This window comes from Cynocephalus volans, chromosome X (assembly GCF_027409185.1).
Source record: "Cynocephalus volans isolate mCynVol1 chromosome X, mCynVol1.pri, whole genome shotgun sequence".
NCBI lineage: Eukaryota > Metazoa > Chordata > Mammalia > Dermoptera > Cynocephalidae > Cynocephalus > Cynocephalus volans.
The window spans coordinates 27458462-27479951 of NC_084478.1; the positions used below are offsets into that span (position 1 = coordinate 27458462).

The following is a 21490-nucleotide window of genomic DNA, read 5'->3' on the forward strand; positions in this document are numbered from 1 at the left end:
AATCAGCAGCAGCATCTGCTGAAGTCTCACTGTGCAATGTGTCTCACTCCATCCTGACCTTTTCATGGCCCCCTCTCACTCCTTTAAGGAGCGTTCTTCTCACTGCAACCTGAGCATAGAGATGAAAGGATTCAACAAGGTCTTTTAGTCCAGGGTCCTGCCTAGGGCCCAAATCCTTTCTCTAGCTATTCTGACAGTCATGCTTTGAACTTCTGCTTTGAATACTTTCGGCGACAATGACAGGGTATTAGCTCATTCGACAATTCTTATGGTTAGAAGAGTGATTGTAATACTGAGCTGAAATGATATTACACACACACACACACATACACACACACACGCACACAACTAGCTCTTCCTCCTGAAACATGACAGACCTGAAAATGTGTGAAGATGTATCAAATCCTCTGTGATTTCACTGTTCATCCAATCTCCTGTTCTCCCTCCTGGTAGGAGGGTTATACTTCACCTTGTTGAACTCAGACATGGTTGGGTAACTAGCTCTGATCTATGGAAATCAAGAGAAAGTGACATGTCATTTATGGGCAGAAACTTTGAGAGCCAGTTTGTGATCTCTTTTCCCTCCACCATGAGACAAGCTAAGTTCCAGAGTGAAGAAGACATGGAGCAGAGCCCCAGCGGAGCTGCGAGAGACCTGTAGTATGAGCAAGGTGACTTGAAATTTCTTGAAATGACTGAAATTTGGAGGTTGGTTGTGACCACAGCATAATCTAGCCCATCCTAAGTTAGTCTTTTTTCCCTAACTCCTTTGATCATTCTTCACAAGTCACAAGACACAATCTCAGCCCCTCACCATTCTGAATCTCTGGATTTCACTCATTTTTGTCATTATCTCCTTTAAAACGTGGAGCCCAAATCTGAAGCTGGTACCCCAGGTGCAATCACACTAGGGCACAACGGAATGGATTTCTGAGCCCTTTGACTCCTCTGATTAGAGCCTGGAGTTGCTTTGGTGTTTATTTCTTTGTGCGTGTTTTTTTTATCATTGGCTGTGTCATGCTGTTAACTCACGTTGAGCTTCTGAACCAATACCTAGAGCCAAAAGCCCCCCTGACCTCTCAACATTTCGTTGAGGAACCGATTTCTGGACCCTCCCTCAAGTAGACAGAGCAGCTGTTTTTACAACTGTCAACGTCATCTGTTTTAGTGGCAGAACCCTTTCTAGAAAACAGATGTTCTGTCATCTGGCCCCGACCGTGCTGCTAAGCGTCGTCTCGCGTGCTGAGCAAAGGCTGCAAAGTTGCAGCACCGGCACGACGAGGCGCACGGTACAACCAGCCGCCACGACCTCCCCGGTAGCCTGCGCTGCAGAATCCGGGAAAGCTCCCATGGCGCGGGGCTCCGGCGGCGGGGGTGCCCCCCTTTCCCACGCAGGCGCCCTCAAGTCCTCGCCGCCTCCCGCGCCCGCCGCGTGGTGACGGAGCGAGTCCGAAGCCCCGCCCCTTCTAGAGGCGATGCTCAATGGGCGGTCCCAGGCCGGTCGGGAGGGCGGGGCCCGCCCTGGAAGCCGTCCTGGTTGGCCCGAGGCCTGGTGCGGCGCAGGACGTCATTCCGACTCTGTCACGTCGCGCTACGATGAAGGCGTGGCATCTGCTCCGGGCGCTTGAAGGAGACTTGGGAACGTCCGGGCTGTGTCCCTTGGGTCGCTGGGAGTCCGCGCCGCCGCCACTGGCCGCCCTCCATGAGGAAGATGCTTGCGGCCGTCTCCCGCGTGTTGTCTGGCGCTGCGCAGAAGCCGGTGAGCGAGCAGCCCGGGCGGGCCGAGGCGGGATCGGAGGGCCGGCTGGGTCTCCGAGCGCGCGGCGGGGCGCTGCCTGGCTCCTGGCACGGGGTGCAGGGTGCGGCGGGGCGCGGGCCTTGCTTTGGCTTCCACGCCGTGCTTCCCGATCCCGGCCCCCGGAGGAGCGGCGTGGAGGTCGGCTGCTACTCTCCCGCCCGGCCGCAGCTGCGCGCCTTGCAAGTAGATGTGCTCCAGAAGTGCCTGTTGGTTTACAGGACGTGGGAAGGGGGCCTTGGGCTTCTTCGAGTCTCCTTCGAGTCTCCGATTGACCTCAGTCATTTCAAATCTTCCTAACTTCTTTTCTCTTGACCGAGAGGCTGTGTCGTACATAGTAGTAAAGAGCGTGGAATCCGGAGACTGAGTGGCTCGGTTCAATCACCAGACTCACCATTTACTAGCTCTGTGACCTGGAGCAAGTTTTTTTTGTTTTCTTTTAAACGTCCTCATGCCCAGTTTTCTCATCCCGAAAATGGAGACAATAGGAGTACCTACCTCGTGGGGTTGTCATGAGGATTCAACGCGTGACACGTCTGTAAACCTTTCCGAATAGCGCCTGGCACATAGGAGGCTCCATGTGTTGAATAGTATTGTTATTTGAGTGCGTAGTTTGGTGTGCATTTGTTGAACACGTGCGCTCGGCTCTGAGGAGGGTTCAGACAGGGTCAGGCTGTCCAGAAACAAACTTCCTCCACCTTCCCTCTCCATCTGAGCTTTTCTTGGCAGTCAGTTCAAGAGCAGTTAAGCAGAACCTGGAGGAAACTGCCCTCCCCCTTAACTCACACACTCAGGGTAAAAGTAGCTAAAGAAAACAGCAGTGATACTTGGTGGGGGTTAGAGGTTAGCACTGTTTTATGGCCCCGGCTTTTAGATGTGCCTAACACCTAAGCTTCTAGCATTTTGACCTCTAGGCACAGTGCGATAATGTTGCTTAATATAACTGCAGCCAAGCTTTCACTTGTAATTCTGGCTCTAGCAATTCCCCTAGGCCTTGATGCAACTCTGCTTAGTGTGGGCAAAAATGGTCAAAAGGTAGGAGTGAACCCTAGGAATCCCATTGACTAAAATAATGACAAAACACAATTTGATTAATCAGATATTAGCATTGAAATTGTAATTGGACCTACCTGAGGCACATTTTGTATTGTTTTGTATTTCTGCATTTATATGGGCCAGGCACTAGGCTAGATACTTCACATGCTTTGTCTCATTTAATCCACACAGAGTCGGTTTTTAGTTGAACACAAGTAACAGAAACATGTTTTCAACATTACACAGGACCTTAGGTGCAGGAGTTAGCTGAAGGTAGCATTTGCTTATAGCTTTGAGATTGGACAATTAATAGAAAACAAATAGAAGCTTTGTTATTGAAGCGTCACACTTCATCAGTGGAAAGGAAAAAATTTCAAAGGTACTACTGAAATCAAGTTTAGACGGTTTCAAGAAGTTGAATTGGGATTTGAAATAAAAAAATGTTCAATGTCCTACCTTTCTACCAGTTTCTGCTTTTAGGAGATATCATCTCCTTTAGGGATATCTGTTGGTGGAGAGCTTGCACCAGTAGGGGCTCAGAAACATCTTTAAATCTTTATTGTTAGACACTTGATGCAGTTTTATTATTTCTTTTGAAAGTCAGACATCATTTCCTATATTGATATGCAGGGTCTTTTTTCTCACCTTACAGTAGGAAGAAAATTGAGTTCCAGAGATAATGTCACTTTAGAAAGAGCCCAGGTAGGCTGGCTGGTTAGCTTAGTTGGTTATAGTGTGGTGTTGGTAACATCAAGGCCCCAGGTTCTGTTCCGGCTAGGAAAAAAAAGCCCTCAGGTATTTTCCCAGTAGGAGGTGTAAACTCTTGGGATAATTAGGAGTTTTCTGTGTGACTGTACTTGTCATGAGCTAATTAATTAGGAACCATTCCTGAAGCTTCTAAAGACAGTGAGAACTAAGGCTTTTGCCTTTATCTTTTTAAAGCGTGGAGTAATAGACTTTAACACATCAACTCTTTATATTTTGTAATTCTTCATACTTAATGCATGTCTTTTTACTTAAGTATAAATAATACAAAATAGATGAAGGTTTTTACATTTTTATGTTATACATGTAAAAAGACATTTTTTTGCATGTAAGTCTTAAAAAAATCCTCACAATAAATAGGCAGAGGCTCACCCAAAGTAGGCAAACTTGTATAACTAGAGTCGAACTATCTGTGTGATACTCAGTTAAGTGGGCAAGGTTTGGCAGTTAGTTTGATGGCTGTGACACTTCTAAAATTAATCCCCCTGTCTTAATTCCCAGGACTCTGCACTCTGCATGTTTTTTCCCTTTTCATTTTTAAATCTCTCTTGTTTTTTTCTCCCCCTCTTAAAACCAGGGAGGTATGGAGATTTATCTCGGGCTTGTTACAGAGTGTTTGGTGTGAAACTTTAAAATGTATCACAAGATTGTGATTTCATTTTTGAATGAGGTTGATAGTTTTCAGAATTCTTACTGAGTTGCATTATGTCTTATCGTTTGTATTTGTGTTATGACTCCTCCTTTCCTTTATTTATTTTTTTGGCTACTAGCTGGTTTGGGTATCAGAATCCTTGACCTTGGTGTTATAACACCACACTCTAACCAACTGAGCTAACCCACCGGCCGAACTCCTCCTTTTGTTTTTTTTTTTTTTTTTTTTTTTTTTTTTGGCTTTTTAAGAAGTAGGTAAGATCTTTCATTTACACTGGTGGAATCTGGAATTTTTGAAATATTTTTCCTTTTTCACTTGAATGATTCCCATGTATTTAGGAACTTAAATTTTTTATTTTTCAAAATTCGGATGGGTTGTTCATGGTCTCTGTCAAAGAGGAATTCCATTTAGCAGAGAATCTTTTTATGGCTTTCCAGAGAAAATGAATGGTGAAGTTATCTTTTTAACAATCTCAGAGTTAAAAATTACTATACACTCACACTTCTGATAGGACTTTCAGCTTCTTTAACTTTGTTCCTTTCACCCATTATATCAGTGGTTCTTTTTCTTTTTGAGATTCATAATAACGAAACACAGGGAGAAAGTATCTAAGTAGCTTTCTGGCAGTCATAATCTTTGCCCTTAACTTTTTGCTCTTTATTACATAGCACTGTCATATCATTCCTCATTGTTTTGACTTTAGGATTAAGAAAAATTTACCTTTTCTCTGTTACTGTTGCCTGGCTGGTTTGGTCTCTACTTGTAAGTCCTTCCAAACACTGCAGTTTCTGTAGTTGTATCTGGAAATTTACTTTGTAATACAATAAACATTTCCGGCTCGACCAAATAATCTGTTAACTGCCAAAAATAACACATTCATTTCACCCCTCTCAGCTTTACTTCTTCCCAAATTCCTAAATTTTCTTCACTTATTCTGAGATGTATTAGTGGACTCTCTCTACCTCTAACTTAACTGAAGCATTTATTTCTGGTATTTAAACTTTTTTCCTCCAGCAATGTCATTGCCTTCATTTGTTGGCTTTATCAGATAATGGTATTTTGACTGATGAAGAGATAAATAGATATTAGCTTTCTGCCTGTTGGCTTCTACACGTGGAGGCACACTTGCAGGTCAGTCTTAACTCTTCTCACCAAGGTCAAGTCCAGTGCTAGAAGTTGGGTGGTAGGGTAATACACTGTATGAACACATCAGACGTGCTTTTTATGGGATCTGATGAATATGCTTCAAGTCTCCATGAAAGAAATCATGCTGGTTTACATGTCTCTGTGGGAAAACGTGGCAGAAAGTGTCTAAAATAGTACAGTAATACTAATTGGTTAAATTTTTGTGGTCTAACCTGACCCATAGCCATCACATAGAATACTTTTGCTGTGAGCAGGTGTGTTCAATTGTAATAGTGGAAAGGAATCATTTCCCTTAGCTTTTCACCTGCAAGCAGTGACAGCCACCCAGCCATCAAGAGAGAACACTGTTTAGAGAATATTTCTCTCTTCTGGGGCTTCGGGAGGAGTCTACCCAAGACTTGGGCTATTCAAGTTATAAAGTATCCAGCTCAAATTCATTGTTTTTAAGTCAGAGAGTACTAAATATCTTTCTTACATCTTGTAGGTTTCTCACCAATGTATTTATCTCATACTTTGAGTAGTTTAAAATGTTTTTTTCTTACAGATCCATTTCACAAAAAAGTGGTTTGCCTGGAATTGGGATTAAATCATAGTTTTATTTGAAGTATAATTTTTTAAAATTCTATTTTAGCAATATACAATGTAGTTGATTTTCACGTCCCTTTACTGAATCCTCCGTCCCCCCTCCCTCTTCCCCCTCCATCAACATCATATCTGTTCACTTGTCTTAACAAGTTCAAGGAACTGTGATTGTTGTGTCTTCTTCCCGGTGCCCCCATTTGTTTGTGTATTTATTTATTTTTAGCTCCCATAAATAAGTGAGAACAGATGATATTTCTCTTTTTGTGCCTGACTTATTTCACTTAATATAATTTTTTCTAAGTCCATCCATGTTGTTGCAAATGGCAGTATTTCATACTTTTTTATAGCAGAGTGGTATTCCATTGTGTAGCTCTACCACATTTTCCATATCCACTCATCTGATGATGGACTTGAAGTATAATTTTGAAAGTGAAACTTTAGATTGCCCAAAATGATCAGTATCTGGTTATGGCTAAGAATAGCATAAATAAACAAAGCCCACAGATTATCTGGTCTCTTCATTTTAGCCATTAATTTCCTTATATTCTCACTATAATTTCTTTCAAAACAAAGTGACTAAGTGGATGGGTTTGGTTTTTGCCATCTTTCTCTTTGGTTGTTTGCCTTCAGATGGAGATACGATTATGTTTCTTTGGCCAAAGAATGGATTCATTTTGGAAAACAAGGAAGATACCACCATAGTGAGCAGAATGCAAGAGAAGCCCATGAATGTTAGGGCTTATTAAAGTTCCATGACTGCATCCTGATAACTGATTAATAATAATAATGACTTTCCAAAATAACCAATAATAAAAAAGTACTGATTTATCTGTATATTTTTGTATTTCAAGGCAAGCAGAGTGCTGGTGGCATCCCGTAATTTTGCAAATGATGCTACATTTGAAATTAAGGTAGGAGGTGTTTTACTTTGTGTTAATAATTTTTCCATGGGTATATTCTGACATACAGTTTTACCTTTAGAATATTTTGATATTCATGTTTTTTCATCATTTTCTTCCAAATATTCCAGAAGCGAAAGTTCAGAGAAGTTTAACAAAAATTAGAATTTATTATTCTTAGCAGCTTGCCGGTGTTTCTTGGGGGGAGGGGGGCCTAAGAAAAAGTAAAAACTTACTCCAGAGTTTAGATTGTGATTCAATGAAACACTGAGTAAGAAGATTCTTTGATGTTTCTTCAAAAGCTCATCTTTCAACCTGTAACTCAGTTACTGCTAGGGTTCGTCAGTGAAAATCATCTTAGAAAGATTTTCTTCCCCCCAAACCCTATCCCATTGCGTGGTGGGGTTTGCAGATTTAAGGAATCAGAAGCAATACATGAAGCATTTCTGATATGCCCCTATGCTGTGTTTCAAGTATTATTTCAATGGAGTTTGATCTTTGAGTCTGCAGTGTAGTAACTAGAGGATAACTGCCTTACTCCATTTCAGAAATGTGACCTTCACCGGCTGGAAGAGGGCCCTCCCGTCACGACAGTGCTCACCAGGGAGGACGGACTGAAGTACTACAGGATGATGCAAACTGTACGCCGAATGGAGTTAAAGGCAGATCAGCTGTATAAACAGAAAATTATCCGTGGTTTCTGTCACTTGTGTGATGGTCAGGTGCGTGGTAGGCTTGTAATAAAACTGTGTCATTTAGGTATTTAAGTAGTTTGTATGTATTGGTTTTTACCCTGCCTTACATGTCAGAAGGATTTGAGACTGGTATTTTAGAATAAAAATTAGAAAGCCGAACCCCACTCTGAAGTTTGGGCTAAAGAATTCCTTCATACATAACGCTGTCAATTTCCTATACCTGTTCTTAGAGTTTTACTGTTTTAAAACTTTCTGGCATTGTGATCACTTGTACTATGAAACACTTTTGGGAGAAAGTGTTATTTTGTTTGTTTTTTGTTTTGTGGGTTAAGGCAAAGGGTTACAAATTCAAATATCTACAGGGTCCAGCCAAGTAGAATAAATGAGTGAAGAAGGCCAGGGATACAAAACGTACAGAAGGGCGACAGGGACTAGTGATGCACGGGGACGGGCATGCCCCACCCAGACAGGACGCCATGACTTGGTTCCAGCCAGTTGGTGCCATGTGGAAGGAGGGGCTAATGCTCCCTATTGTTCGTTTCTCCAAAAGAAGACAGAAGTCTGTTTTCATGTCACATCACCCCAATATTTTAATGTTGACATCTAATTCAGGAATTTTTTTAAATCACTGTACAAGCTAAAGGAAACAGCACATCCATAGGTTGCCTGTTTATGGCTTCTGGTTTGGGCTTTACCCTCCCCTCTGTTTTTGATGAAAAGTAGCCACTTTCTGTGGTTATAAATGATGAGTTCTACTAGCCCAAATGTTTCATAACAGTGTAGGAAATCTTTTCATCCAGAAACATGTATTGTATTGCCTCATGGTTTCTTCTTCTGACACAGGAAGCTTGCTGCGTGGGCCTGGAGGCCGGCATAAATCCCACGGACCATCTCATCACAGCCTATCGGGCTCACGGCTTTACCTTCACACGGGGCCTTTCTGTCCGAGAAATTCTTGCAGAGCTTACAGGTTTGGTATTTGTAGAAAGGGGAAGTGAGTGAATTAAGTTTCTAAATATCTTCCATTAAGATGCTAACTGTTATGAGTTAATAGTAAAACCTTTTTGAGTTAAAAAACAAAACAAAACAAACAAAAAAACCCCCAAATTCTCTGGTTTGGTGCTCTGGTACCTCTGTTGTGCTTTTGAGTAAACGATCACTTGTGAAGCCATCTGGCCCGTTAGGTAAAAGTTTGAAAAAGGTTAGAGCTATAAAACCAGAATAGGGTTTGTTATCACTTAAGCATGCCCACAGAAATCTCGCAGTCACAGAAAGTAAGTTAGGTTGAAGCACTCATGGTGTGCACTGTAGATTCTGGGACTCTTCTTATTCCCATGTTCTTTGTCTCTTAACTCTTGAGCTATTTAGTGTACCAGTGTAGGAGAAGTCGGAAGTTGTTTGTAACTGGCAGAAAAAAAAAAAAGGTCCAGGGTACCACACTAACATCTGAAGGCAACCAAGTGATTAGCAAGTAGGAAAGGATGGAAAGGTCAAGGACATGGGACTAGTCTAACCTTCCTTATAAAAGGACAGGGAGACAGAGGAACATATGTTTACACAGAGGGACAGATGCTTAGATGATTGACTTGGTCTCTGAGCTCTAATGGTTGAGCCTAGGAGTAAATACTTGGGGTATGGTTGCGTGTACTTTGTATATTTGGTTTCTGATGCATTTGTGTATGTTCTGCCATTTCTAGGGCGAAGAGGCGGCTGTGCTAAAGGGAAAGGAGGATCAATGCATATGTATGCCAAGAACTTCTACGGGGGCAATGGCATCGTCGGAGCTCAGGTAGTCAGGGATGGGGACTGCATGCTTCCTTAGGGTGGGCCTTGTGTGGCCTACGTCTTCAAAAACTTTCACACACACACCCCCCCCAGACAACTTCTCTCTGAAGTATTTCAGTACTTTGGGGGCTTGGTTTGCTTTTAGAGACCTGTTGCTTCATACCCTACCATTGGAGCAATTAATAAGTAGATCTGGATGGTGATTTAAAGTTTTTCCTTTTAGATATTTATTATGTTATGTTTTATAAGTAAGCAAGAGCCTCTAGCAGTGGAGCTATACTTTCATCCTTTTTTCTCTTTCAGCACATTAGTTGCTTTATCAAATCAACTTTGCCCTACCTCTCCCTGCTCCTGGGCAATGCTAACACTGGTGCCAAACTAGAGGAGGCAGGTGATAGGATCTCAGGGGCCTAGTAATAATCCAAAGCCGACTTCTGTCATTATGGAGTCCTCCTTGTTCTCATCAGTTAGTGAATGATGAAGAATTAATAGCATAAACATATCTACGTTGTTTTCATTTACTTTCTAATACATTAAGATTCTGTGTTCAAAGTAAAATTCAGAGCATTAATATCCCCCCTCATGGATTTCTGCGGTTCCTTTCTCGGTTGTCCTCGATGTTAGGTGCCCCTGGGAGCTGGGATTGCCCTGGCCTGTAAGTATAACGGAAAAGATGAGGTCTGTCTGACTTTATATGGCGATGGCGCTGCTAATCAGGTAAGTGCGTGCCTCTTAATTTTCTAATAACAATTACAGTTTTATTTCCAAAGTGTTACATACTCACAGTTAAGTTTGTAAAGAGGTAGTATATTGCTTATTAGTTGAGACAGCAATTCATGTGGCAAATTAAAATTTGGTTTTATGGCTGGATTACAGGTTTATTTCTCACCATGATGTTTCACAAGAGCTTTATAGGGGCATGTTCCTGTGGTGAAGGGACTGTTTTTTGTTTGTTTGCTTACTTTCTAACCCTTTTCAAACCAATACTGTAATATACAGACTCATTCTCTTGGATGCCAGGGCAATGTCAAATTCCTGTAATAGTGTCTGAGCCCTGACTCTTAGTTTTTGTGCTTCTCCTGTCGTGGTCCAAGTAGTCCCCGGTTTGTGGGTGGCACTCTGTGAGGCCCTGTTCTAGATGCTGATTCTCAGACGCTGGTTCACTCTGGTTAGCCAGTGGACCTCATACACAATAAAGCACAAAACTAGGTAGCCACACACCTTTACGTGTTGATCTTTTTTCCAGTGTATTCTGTGCAAGTAGCATGGCCCCAGAGAAACAAGTGGTGGTATGTGGGTTGTCACTTCTCTTAGTTGCAAGAGCACGATGCCTGCTGCTTCTCCCGAGCCCCCAACGTACACGTTCCTTTCCCTCATCACCAAAAGCTTGGTTTTAGAAGATGCTGCTTTTCATCCTTTATGAAAGCTTTCTGTGCCAGGTAGAGCAGCAACTGTTATGAATGATGAAGTGTAGAGAAATAAGCATAATGAAACCACTTGAACTTTTTATAAATCCTTCCAGGGTCAGATATTTGAAGCTTACAATATGGCAGCTTTGTGGAAGTTACCTTGCATTTTCATCTGTGAGAATAACCGCTATGGAATGGGAACATCTGTTGAGAGAGCGGCAGCCAGCACTGATTACTACAAGAGAGGCGATTTTATTCCTGGGCTGAGGGTAAGGACACCCATCATAGAGCCAGGGCTGTGCCCTCTCAGCCAGATGCCCTTTTACATAACCTTGACAATCTTTGAAAAATTGAAGAGTTTCATTTTCTTATGCAGGAACAGGTCATGTAAATGTAAATGGTTTTGGACAGTTCGATTTATGCTCTGCCTCTTCCACGGTTATTAACAGGTAGATGGAATGGATATCTTGTGTGTCCGAGAGGCGACAAGGTTTGCAGCTGCCTATTGTAGATCTGGGAAGGTAAGACTCTCTGAAGACTTTCTTGTAGGCCTCTGGGCTAAAAATTTCTAATGATATTTCTCTCTCTCAGAGTTAAAAGAACGCTTCTCATGTGCCTATTATAGCTATTCAGGGCTAGCTGCTAATTGAGGCGTGTAAGATCGAAGCAGAGTTCAGTCAAGTCAATGGCACGGTCTGGGTAGCTCACCTCCTGAGAAACATGCCACGTTTCCCCCACTTGGGGGCAATCTTCTTCTAAGTGCTTCCTCAGCATTTTGCCCCTATCTTCATCACAACAGTGTATTTTCCCTTTTGGTTTGGTTCATTATGTGCTTCCTCCCCACCCCCACATTAATCATACGCCCCTTGAGTGAACAGACTGGGGATCCCCACAATGCTCAGTGTAGAACTTTGCTCAGACGTAGGTACTTCAGAAAGTTTGTGGAAAAATACAATTAAAAGATAATACGAATCTTTCCATTTACTTTTTGAAGACCCCTCATATGATAGGCATTCAATATAGGTTTGTTTTATACAAACTCAATAGTATGGTTAAAGTGTGTAGTCTTAGTGTTGCTGGTTTAGGTCTAAGAATCTTTACCTTTCAGTGTATGGCGAGGAGGAAGAGGGGAACAGTGAGATTGGCTCAAAAAGTGGTTAAGTTCCTTTATTGCTAGGATAGATTTAATAGTTGTTCTCCCTAAATCAGTGTTCTCCAGCCCAGAAAGCATGCTCCCAAGATTTCTCTTTCCATGACATCCCATGTGTGTATATGGTTGGGCAGTAATGCAAGTCAGATGTGGCTAGCAATGACAAAAATGTCCGAAAGGAAGGAGGGAGGGGAGCAGGGTGGGAAATGCAGTGACATTAAGCTAGAGAAAGTAAACTAGAGCAGGACTAAGATGACGGGTTGGTTGCTTTAGGCTGAACAGTCTACATCAGGACTCCAAGACTGAGGAGCAGGCGGGTGGTGCGTATTGTCCAATCTCTCCCAGTTCCTGGAAAGAACATGTGGGGTGGTCCAAGCCTGGGTGGAAACACCGTCAGTGGTTTATAGAACATGTTGACTTTCTCAACCTGACCAAAGCCTGATCTTGGAATAAGGGGAGGGTCCGGAAACCCCCTATCACTACCAGCCAAATACAGTGTGCCTCCAGATGGCTACTGGATGACATAACAGAAAGAATAAGTGATAGTTACTGAGGGATTGATATGGATTAGGCAATGCACTAAGCACTTTGTAGGTATTTAATCTTCATAATTCTGATTTACATATTACAGTTTTCCCCATTTTGCAGATGAGGAAACTGAGGCACAGAGCAGTTAAGTGTACATAGCTATTATGTCTTAGAGCCTGGATCGGCACCCAAGCACTTGGACTCGGACCCAGCTCCACCCCCTGCCCAGTCCCCCCTTTTAATTGCAACACCACACTCCCAGGGATCCTCCATCCAGCCCCTGCCCTCGGCGTTCAGAGCCATCTTCTGGAAGTGGGCTTGTGGTGATGCACAGCTGGCTCGCCAGACTTCCAGCAGAGCCATGGGCTTTAGGTACTAGAGGGTGTCGGTGCCTGCCAGCTCTGTTACACACTAGTGAGATCTGTGGGAAGCAGGACTGGTTGCCAGCCCCTACGAAACACTGCATGAGGTGGAAATCTACCTAACTAATGCCAGTGGGCTCTGTAACATGCTCACTGCCTTTGTCATTCAAAACAAGCAGTTGGCAGATTGCTTTAGTAAGTTCCTGTTAAAAATGATGATGAAACATGCAATAAATAGGGGCTAGAGGCAAGAACAGATAGGTTAAGAGTCAGTCGACTGATAAGAAATTCTTGACAAGGAGATCTGCTGAGAACACGTTGGTGCTGGTGTGCGCTGGAGGCCGTGGGTTGCTGGCATGCCATTCTTACCTAATCCCCTGTGACTTCCATTTTAGGGACCCATCCTGATGGAGCTGCAGACCTACCGTTACCACGGACACAGTATGAGTGATCCTGGGGTCAGGTATGGTCATGGGAGATCAGAGTGTGGTTTCCAGAGTGGGTGGTGGTCTTTGAATGGTGCTACTCACATGAAAAAGCAAAGGTTTTCATCATTTGCTTTTGAAGCCCAATAAGTTAGCTTCATTTGTGGAATTAGTTTTGTTGGGTTCATGTAATTATTTTAGTCTTAGTTTGAAAGCAGTGCCTCCTAATAAACTGGTTCCAATATAGAAAGCATTCTGAAAATCCCTACAATATATAGTATGTAAGTGTTAGCATGAGCAGTGATTTTAAAAAAGGCATTATATAACTTTGTTGCAAAGGGAAACTTACATAAAATAGGTCTGATGGTAGAATAGTATTTGTGGGGGCATTTAGCTTTTGTAGGCATTACCCCAAATTCATGCATGGCATACTTTACCTGAAGAGGATAGAATTTGGAAATGTTCTGGCTGGTCTGGAGAGGCTAACTGGCACACATGGTGTTCAATAAATTGAAGTATATCAATCAAAAAAGCTACTTTACAATGGGAAGATATGAGTTCTACTTTTTCACTTAGTAGCTCTGGCATGTAATTCTGGAATCCCAAGTTCAACCCAACTGAAAGAAGTTGATTTAATCAAACAAGGCTTGGTCTGTAGAATGGACTTCTGAGGGAAAATGGTACAGAGTGCAAATTATATGGAAAAATGCATGTTGTCTAATTTTACCATTTAACAAATGGTAGCGCCCTTGCTTGTAGTGTTACTTGATGTAGGAAAAGGATGTATAGTCGGTCCTCCATATCCATGGGTTACACATCCGTGGATTCAACCAACCGCTGATAGAAAATATTTGGAAAAAAATTGTTTCTGTACTGAGCATGTACAGACTTTTTCTTGTCATTCCTTAAACAGAATAGTATAACAACTATTTACATAGCATGCACACTGTAGTAGGTATTATAAGAAATCTAGAGGTGGTTTAAAGTATGCGGGAGGATGTGTGTAGGTTATATGAAGATATGCCATTTTATATCAGGGTCTTGAGCATCTGCAGATTTTGGTATGGGGTGGGGCTGGTACTGGAAAATCCCCCAGAGATACTGAGGGATGACTGTACTGTACTATAGGATCAAGAATTGGAAAACCTGTTATCCAAGTTTTTGCCGGCCGTGTTGCTTTGGGGTCTTAAGGGAGAAAGGCATACATATTTCCTGTTTGGCATTCTGATGGCTTAAAGTCTATAATTATCACCACACACAAACCATCTCCACTGCCCCCACCCATGTACAATTTAGGAGCCCAAAGAGGTGGAACAGGTGACACATTTACATCCAGATCAAAGAAGCAAACAAAAGCTTGGCCCCTGTTGTCAGCACGCTGGAGAAGCCATGTGAATTGCCAGTGTACAGTTTTCTATGAAGGCTGTAAGCAGCTCTTACAGAATGTAAGGTGCATTCTTGTGTTTTGAAAGTATAACTCTGCCACTCCCATGATGACATAGGTATCGACGTGCCCCTGCGATTCAGAAACATCCTTCTGTATTTCACAGAGCTGTATTTGCTCTAATGGAACCATTCTTACCTGTCTATTCCTACATTTCCTTCCCTACAGTTACCGGACACGAGAAGAAATTCAGGAAGTGAGAAGTAAGAGTGACCCTATTATGCTTCTCAAGGATAGAATGGTGAACAGCAACCTTGCCAGTGTTGAAGAGTTGAAGGTACAGTTGCTCTTGGTGGTTTTAAAGGTTGGCTGTCCTTTCTGAGCAATCAGTTTTTCCTCCACACAAAAAGTTGCCACCCCTGGGTGGCCAGAGTCATGGGTGAGTTTGTCCAAGCCCAGAAAGTGATGTGATGGGGCATAATTAATTCTGAAATCCCATAGGGCTGTTCTTTTAGGTTCTTCTACTCAAAATTGCAGTATTGTTCTTAAGATTTGGTGGGCATTGAACTACCTAAGTAAACAAAATATGTATACTGTCACAGGACATCAATTAATCATATTGACAAAGCCTGTGAGCCCCCAATAGCACAGCTGTTTTTTCCTAAAAATGTACTTTGGCTTTTTAATTTGTAAATAGTCTCTGACATATATCTTTTTTTTTTTAAAACATTGAAGTCTTTACTCCAAAATCTTCTTGTATAATTTTGTCATTTATTTAAAATCTTCAAAATGTGCAACTGTTGCTACTTCTAATTACACTAGCAACAGGTTCTGAGTAGAACTCTAGTCAGTATATCTGGGCTACTGTTTACTCAACAATCTCTTTTACTGTTATCTGATTTTTAGGAAATTGATGTTGAAGTGAGGAAAGAAATTGAGGATGCTGCCCAGTTTGCCACAGCTGATCCAGAGCCGCCTCTGGAGGAACTAGGCTATCACATCTACTCCAGTGATCCACCTTTTGAAGTTCGCGGTGCCAATCAGTGGATCAAGTTTAAGTCCGTCAGTTAACAGGAGGCCGCATGCAGTGGGTGTTCGTCACAAGCAACTGTAAGGAACTCTTTGTGTTCCATTCTCAACTTTAAGGAGGAATAAACTCCAGAAAACAAGGCTTGTAAACTCATTAAGATGAAATAGTATGTAGATTAAAGGGATAGTAATTGCATGCAGTTGGTACATTGTTGCATTGAAAGATGTGCGTCAGTATTTAGTGTGAATATTTTAAAGAACTTTTTAGATATATATAGGTCTAAGATAGTTCTATTTGCTTTTGTTATATACTTCTAACAAATATTCGCCAGTTACTAAAAAAGGAAGAACAATTCCCTGTATGCCTGCTCCAACCCTGCCACCTTGTGGGCGGCGATCATTCCCCGGATCGTTGCTGTGTCCCACACAGAGGCGTATTTGCACTGACCTGGCCCCCACAAGTAGTCTTATGTCCAATGTGGTAGGATGGCACCCGCCCTACCACCCCCGGGAGCGTGCAGTGTTGGTGCTGAAGCCTGTTCACGCTGACCGTCATTCCTCCGTACGACAAAATGTTTATTATAACCAGGCGGGGGGGGTGGAAGGATAACTCCATTTTTAAATAAGACTACTTCATAATCATTTCATAGACCAAATAACTTAGTTTTCTCCATTTACACATTCAATATAAATATGAGGCTATTTTCTTAATAGTTACATTCACATCAAACATTAAATACAAGGCACATTCATATTGATTTTATCTTTTTCAAATTTAAGTTCTATGCCAGTTAGTTGATAATTTATAACCTAGAACAGTGATTCCCAGTCTCTTTGTTATTTTTAAACAAAAACACCCATTGTTTCACCCTTCCAGCAAGTGCTAAAGGGTGTACTGATTTTTTTTTTTTGAAGTAAGTAAATTAAAATTCATTTCTGAGAATTTCCTAGTACCCCGAGATGTCAAAACTAAGGCTCACTGTTTTCACAATACATACCATTCTATGTTTATAAATAATAAGTTTTTAAAAAACATTTCAGCAAGGACAGTCTTTAAGTGACAAGGGTATCCTTCTGGTGTAAATGCAGCAGAATCTGTGGGTGCATTATCAGAAGCTCTAACAAAAGATGTAGGATATTTGCTCACTGTACCCCAGCTTAGCCAACTGTGACGAAGCCTAATCTTTGGACGCCTGAGCCTGTCTTCTGTACTGGGAGACCGCCTTCCAGAGCCTACAGAGGAGGCCACCACTACAAAACAAAAGAGTCATCTTTAGAGTCATAAGAAAAGAGAACTTAAAAACTTAATGAAAATAAAAATATGTTCTCTTCACATATGGAGGTGACACTTGTGTCCAGCAGTATTAGGACATGGCTTTAGAAGTGTGTATGGGAGTGCTTATGGCTTGGTGTAGAACTGGCTATTTGAAATGACATGGGAACGAGGACATAGGTTGCAGTTTGAAGAAAGGGTTGAGTCTAGCAGGCTGGCACCTCATGCCTTGCTGTACCACTTCTAGCTGGGCAGGAGATTGAACTGGGGCCAGCTCTTCAGTGTCACCTTCCTTTGTTTCTGCCACACCTCAGCTTTTTCCCAACTTGAACCTGGCAAAACTACAGAGTTTGGAGGGAAATTGGGTTGTTGGTTTTCCGACTAAGCCACAGGAAAGGGAATTCATTTCAGTGAAAGGGGGAAAGTTACCAGCGCTTTGTTTTCTACAACTATTTTAAACCACAGTCGCACGAAAAAAGTCATGTTCTATCATACAAACTGTTTTGAGGCTGTTCTTACCGTAGCTGAAGGCATCTTAGATCTTCCTTAGTGATATCATTAAGAATATGAGAAAGTGTGTAACCCTCTCCGACAATCTAAAACAGATCAAATATGTAAGAGCTGAGCAGCTTTTTAACAATAGCACAGGAATCGTTTTTGCTTATAAACTTACCTTTGCAATTGTGTTTGCATCCGCTCCTTGCAGTTGCAACCAGTCCATAAGCTCTTGATCTGCTCTCTGCCCGTGAGGAAGTGCTGGGTTCTCTGTGATATCTGTAATAAGTAGATATTTGTTTTTTGTATATTAATGTGAAACCGTGAAATTCTTTAACAGTAACAAGTTGGATGTAATAAACTATTCCACAATGTAAGTGTGATGTGAAAAGGAAATGAACTAAACGTGTATCCTTCAGCTGTTCTAATACATACTGCACAGTTCATAATCCTTAGATTCACTTTGCAGAGAGAATAATCTTTGCCTATGCCATGTTTAGTTAGTTTGGAATTTGACATATCTATCACTTTAAATTCTTATTAGCCTGTCTTTAGAATGCCTTTTCTTAGGAATCATATCCCTAACTGCACTGAAAGTCAAGTAAAGAAATAGGTTTAGTATTAAGGTTTTGCATCAGAACTTATCCATTCCACATTCCAAGAGGTAGCTGTAGCTCTTTTCTAGGTGGCACATACTGAATGTCAGCTTTACCGAGGTTCACTTTAATGCAGTAAGCCACCCTTTTTAGGTGGACAGTACTATGAAGTCTGACACACAATAGTCATGTAGCCACCATCACAAGATGGAAAAGCAATTTCCATCATCCAGAAACTTATCATGTGTCCTTTTATTATCAGTCCCCTCCTTTCTTCTTTCTGATTTGTTTTCTGTCCCTGTAGTTTTGCCTTTTCCAGAGTACAGTGATCCCTTGTATCCACAGGGGACTGGCTCCAGGACCTCCAAGGACGGAGGAGGGCGTGTAGCCTCTTGCCCTGAGCCCGCTGCGTTTGCCATTCGTCCCTGTCGTTGAATGCAGCAGTAGTTCCCTTTTATTATCAGGTAGTATTCCACCATCAACTAGAATTCTCATTTAATAGAGGATGACCTCAACTGTTTCTTCAAGGCTAAGTAGACTGGTAGCCAGATTTTAAATAGCTTCTCTTACACAAACACACTTAAGTCAGAGCAAGTGGGAGATGACTCACCATTAGACTTGAATTGTAACTGAAGGTGACACAGTTCTTGAGTTTTCTCTTCTAGACTTTGCCGTAGAAGATCCTGATACTCTCTCTCTCTTTGAACTAGGTGTTCCAAAAGTCTGGTTTAAAAAAAAAAATCATTCAGAGAGCCCAATACTATTCAGTTCAACTCAAACAGTGGTCGAACATCAGAGATTGAAAGAAAATGAAAAATGGCACAATCCCATACCAACAGCCAGCCTAAAGAGGGGAACAAATGCCTGGTTTCTTCAGAGTTCTGTGAATCAGAACTCTGACCACAAAGGCCAGTTGACAAGACCAGTCAACTCAGAACGTGGGTATATTTTTACAATTGGACTGAATGTTTGTATCTCCCCCCCAAATTCATATGTTGAAATTCTAACCCTCAAAGTGATGGTATTAGGAGGTGGGGCCTCTGTGAGGTGAGATTAGTGCCCTTATTAAAGAGACCCCAAAGACTTCCTTGCCCCTTCCACCATGTGAGGACACAGAAGACCACAGTCCATGAGCCAGGAAGTGGGTCCTCACCAAGCACTGACTCTGCCGGCACCTTGATTTTGGACTTCCCAGTCTCCAGAAGCGTGAGAAGTAAATTTCTCTTGTTTATAAACCACCCTGTGTATGGTATTTTGTTAGAGCAGCCCGAATGGACTAATACAGTTTTGTCTGAAAATGTTTCATGAACAGATAACTAATAATCTGATGTTTATCAGCAGAACTCAGCCAGGAGGCTGATCTGATTATTTAACCTTGTCTCCCTAAGTCAAATAAAGTAATTGAAACTAGAAGGGTTAGACTCCTTCCTCCTCACGGGGGTAACTAAACCAAGGGGCAGAACCCCTGCGGCTGAGAGAACAGCTGCGGGCAGAGGAAGGAAAGGCTGCTGTGCATGCTGGGAGAACTACTGCTAACGTGCACCGAGCACTTCCTGTGCAGAGCATGTCCACTCACTTCAGCCGTACAGCACATGAAGAAAGCACCAGTTTTTAACCCCAGCTTTAGAGCCAACTGAGGCACAGGGTACTTAAGTAATTTCCCCAGAGTCCCACAGGCTGGGCTCTTCCCATCAGGACAGTCTCCTGACACCTGATCCTGCTTATGGTCTCCCTGGGACAAGAAAGGGCTTGACACAGCCGAGCTGCGAACTTCTGAGTCCCCCTCATGCCAGCTCAGGGGTAGCACACCTAGGGGCGGGGAAGGGGGCCTGGCAGATTGGAGCCATGTTAGCTTTTTTGGTTTGCTCATGTACCTAGTATGTGGGATTGGTTTGTTTCTAACTAACTCCACGCTCTTAATTCATTTATGTATTCCATGCTGGTGAACTAGGAAATGTAGAACTAAGCTTTATTTAAATTACCGAAGGTAGTTATTGAAGTTGCCCTGAGAAGTCACTGCAGCAATATACAGATGAGAACACAGGTACTCCTGGGTCATGTGCTAGCAGAATGGGCTGGGGAGAGGCGAACACTTCTGTCCCAGCAGGACAGCACAGAGGAAATACTGGTACTCAACAGGTCCCTTCCCACCCTACCCCTGCCTGCCTTCATCCTTGTCACTCAAGAAGTCCTCCTTTTACACTAGCGAAGGAGGCAAGAGCTCGTGCCCGTGCCCTGCCAGTGGAAGGGCTCAGGACTGTCACTCACTGGGACAGACCAGTCACCCCCAGTCACCACATTCTGTCCAACAGGTACCATCCTCCTCTGCCTCTGCCTCTGCCCAACTACCACACAGCCAAGGCATCTCATGTCACAAGGACAGGCAGGCTACTAGGAACTGCGTGCTTATTAGTTAGCTATTTGTATTAACGTGCTGGCTGCTATTTAACCAATTCCTAATTCTACTAAGACTAGGAAATACAGACTGACTGTGAACAGTGGACAGGAATAATCTTTGAACCCATATATGGCATTTCCTGAATTTGTTGATTATAAATCTTACTGGGAAAATGTTTTTAAAGAAATGCTAAGCATTACTACCAACTTTCATATTTGTCCTAGTTTTTAAACTTTCAAGATTTTCCTACCACTACCACTTAATTAAAACTCCAGGTCTTTTAAAAAAGATGATTAGATCTGCCTAAGATTAAACTTCAGAGATCTCTGGGGGTGTATACAACTTTTTATCCAAAATATGTCTACCTGGCACCTTACTTCCCTGTTAAATAGTAATCAGCATTACCACTGATCATTTGGCAACAAAGCATCATCTGGAACAAATAACAACTAATTTGCTGTACCTGTGGATGCTATTTTTACAAAGCCCATTGATAATGTGATTCTCCATAGCAAATGGGAATCATTTTAATCATTTAATAAATATTTATTGAGCACCCGCTATGTGCCAGGAGGTGAATGAAACAGACCAGTGCACTTGTAGGAGCGTGGCGGGGCCAGAGTCCCCTGGCTGGGAAGTCAGTCCACTGAAGTCTGCCTAGGGATCACGACAAATCACGAGGAGGAGATGATGAAAGGGCACACTTCCTCGGGTTCAGGGTTATGGGATACGTATTCATTGACGATGTGCTGACTGCCCCCCCCCCCAATACTCTGCTACTTCTACAGGGGCAGGTGACAAATGTCCACTGCTGAGCCTACTGGATGGACACACCATGCCAGGGGCCTTGTCTTGCTGAGAGAAGCTTCTGCCTTTACTATGGCTGATTTCTGTATGGCCTGTGGCAAGGCACTGTACCTCTGATTCTTAATAAAAAAGGAAGGCAGTCCTCTGGTTCCTCCGATGAAGGTGAGAATAATACATCTTTGCCCAGTTCACTGACTATGAAGATGTTTTTTCTGAGACCTGGGGGAGGCACTCAACAACTAAACCTATTGTCTTGGTTCAGGTCACTGTCCTACCCCTG

General features: G+C 42.4%; 2 protein-coding genes across 3 annotated transcripts in view; one reads left to right on the forward strand and one right to left on the reverse strand.

The window, feature by feature from the left end:
* The first annotated feature begins 1601 nt into the window (after positions 1-1601).
* On the forward strand, positions 1602-21333 carry PDHA1 (pyruvate dehydrogenase E1 subunit alpha 1). Of its 2 annotated transcripts, XM_063083383.1 has the most exons (12): positions 1602-1759; positions 6827-6886; positions 7423-7596; positions 8413-8539; positions 9267-9358; positions 9979-10071; positions 10877-11032; positions 11213-11284; positions 13199-13266; positions 14841-14949; positions 15519-15722; positions 21192-21333. In XM_063083383.1, exons 1-11 carry the CDS (start codon positions 1703-1705, stop codon positions 15681-15683), a joined length of 1173 nt encoding a protein of 390 aa, XP_062939453.1. In that variant the 5' UTR covers positions 1602-1702; the 3' UTR covers positions 15684-15722; positions 21192-21333. The 2 variants fall into 2 exon arrangements, with proteins under 2 accessions (XP_062939453.1, XP_062939452.1); XM_063083382.1 differs by lacking the exon at positions 21192-21333 and having other exon boundaries at positions 15519-19418.
* Positions 16820-21490, reverse strand: part of MAP3K15 (mitogen-activated protein kinase kinase kinase 15) — a 123181-nt gene continuing 118510 nt past the window's right edge. Inside the window, exons 27-30 of the mRNA XM_063084515.1 lie at positions 18616-18728; positions 17588-17688; positions 17434-17510; positions 16820-16892 (exon numbers count right to left, since the gene is read on the reverse strand). Coding sequence (XP_062940585.1) covers positions 16820-16892; positions 17434-17510; positions 17588-17688; positions 18616-18728 — 364 coding nt within the window. The remainder of the gene's footprint in view (positions 16893-17433; positions 17511-17587; positions 17689-18615; positions 18729-21490) is intronic.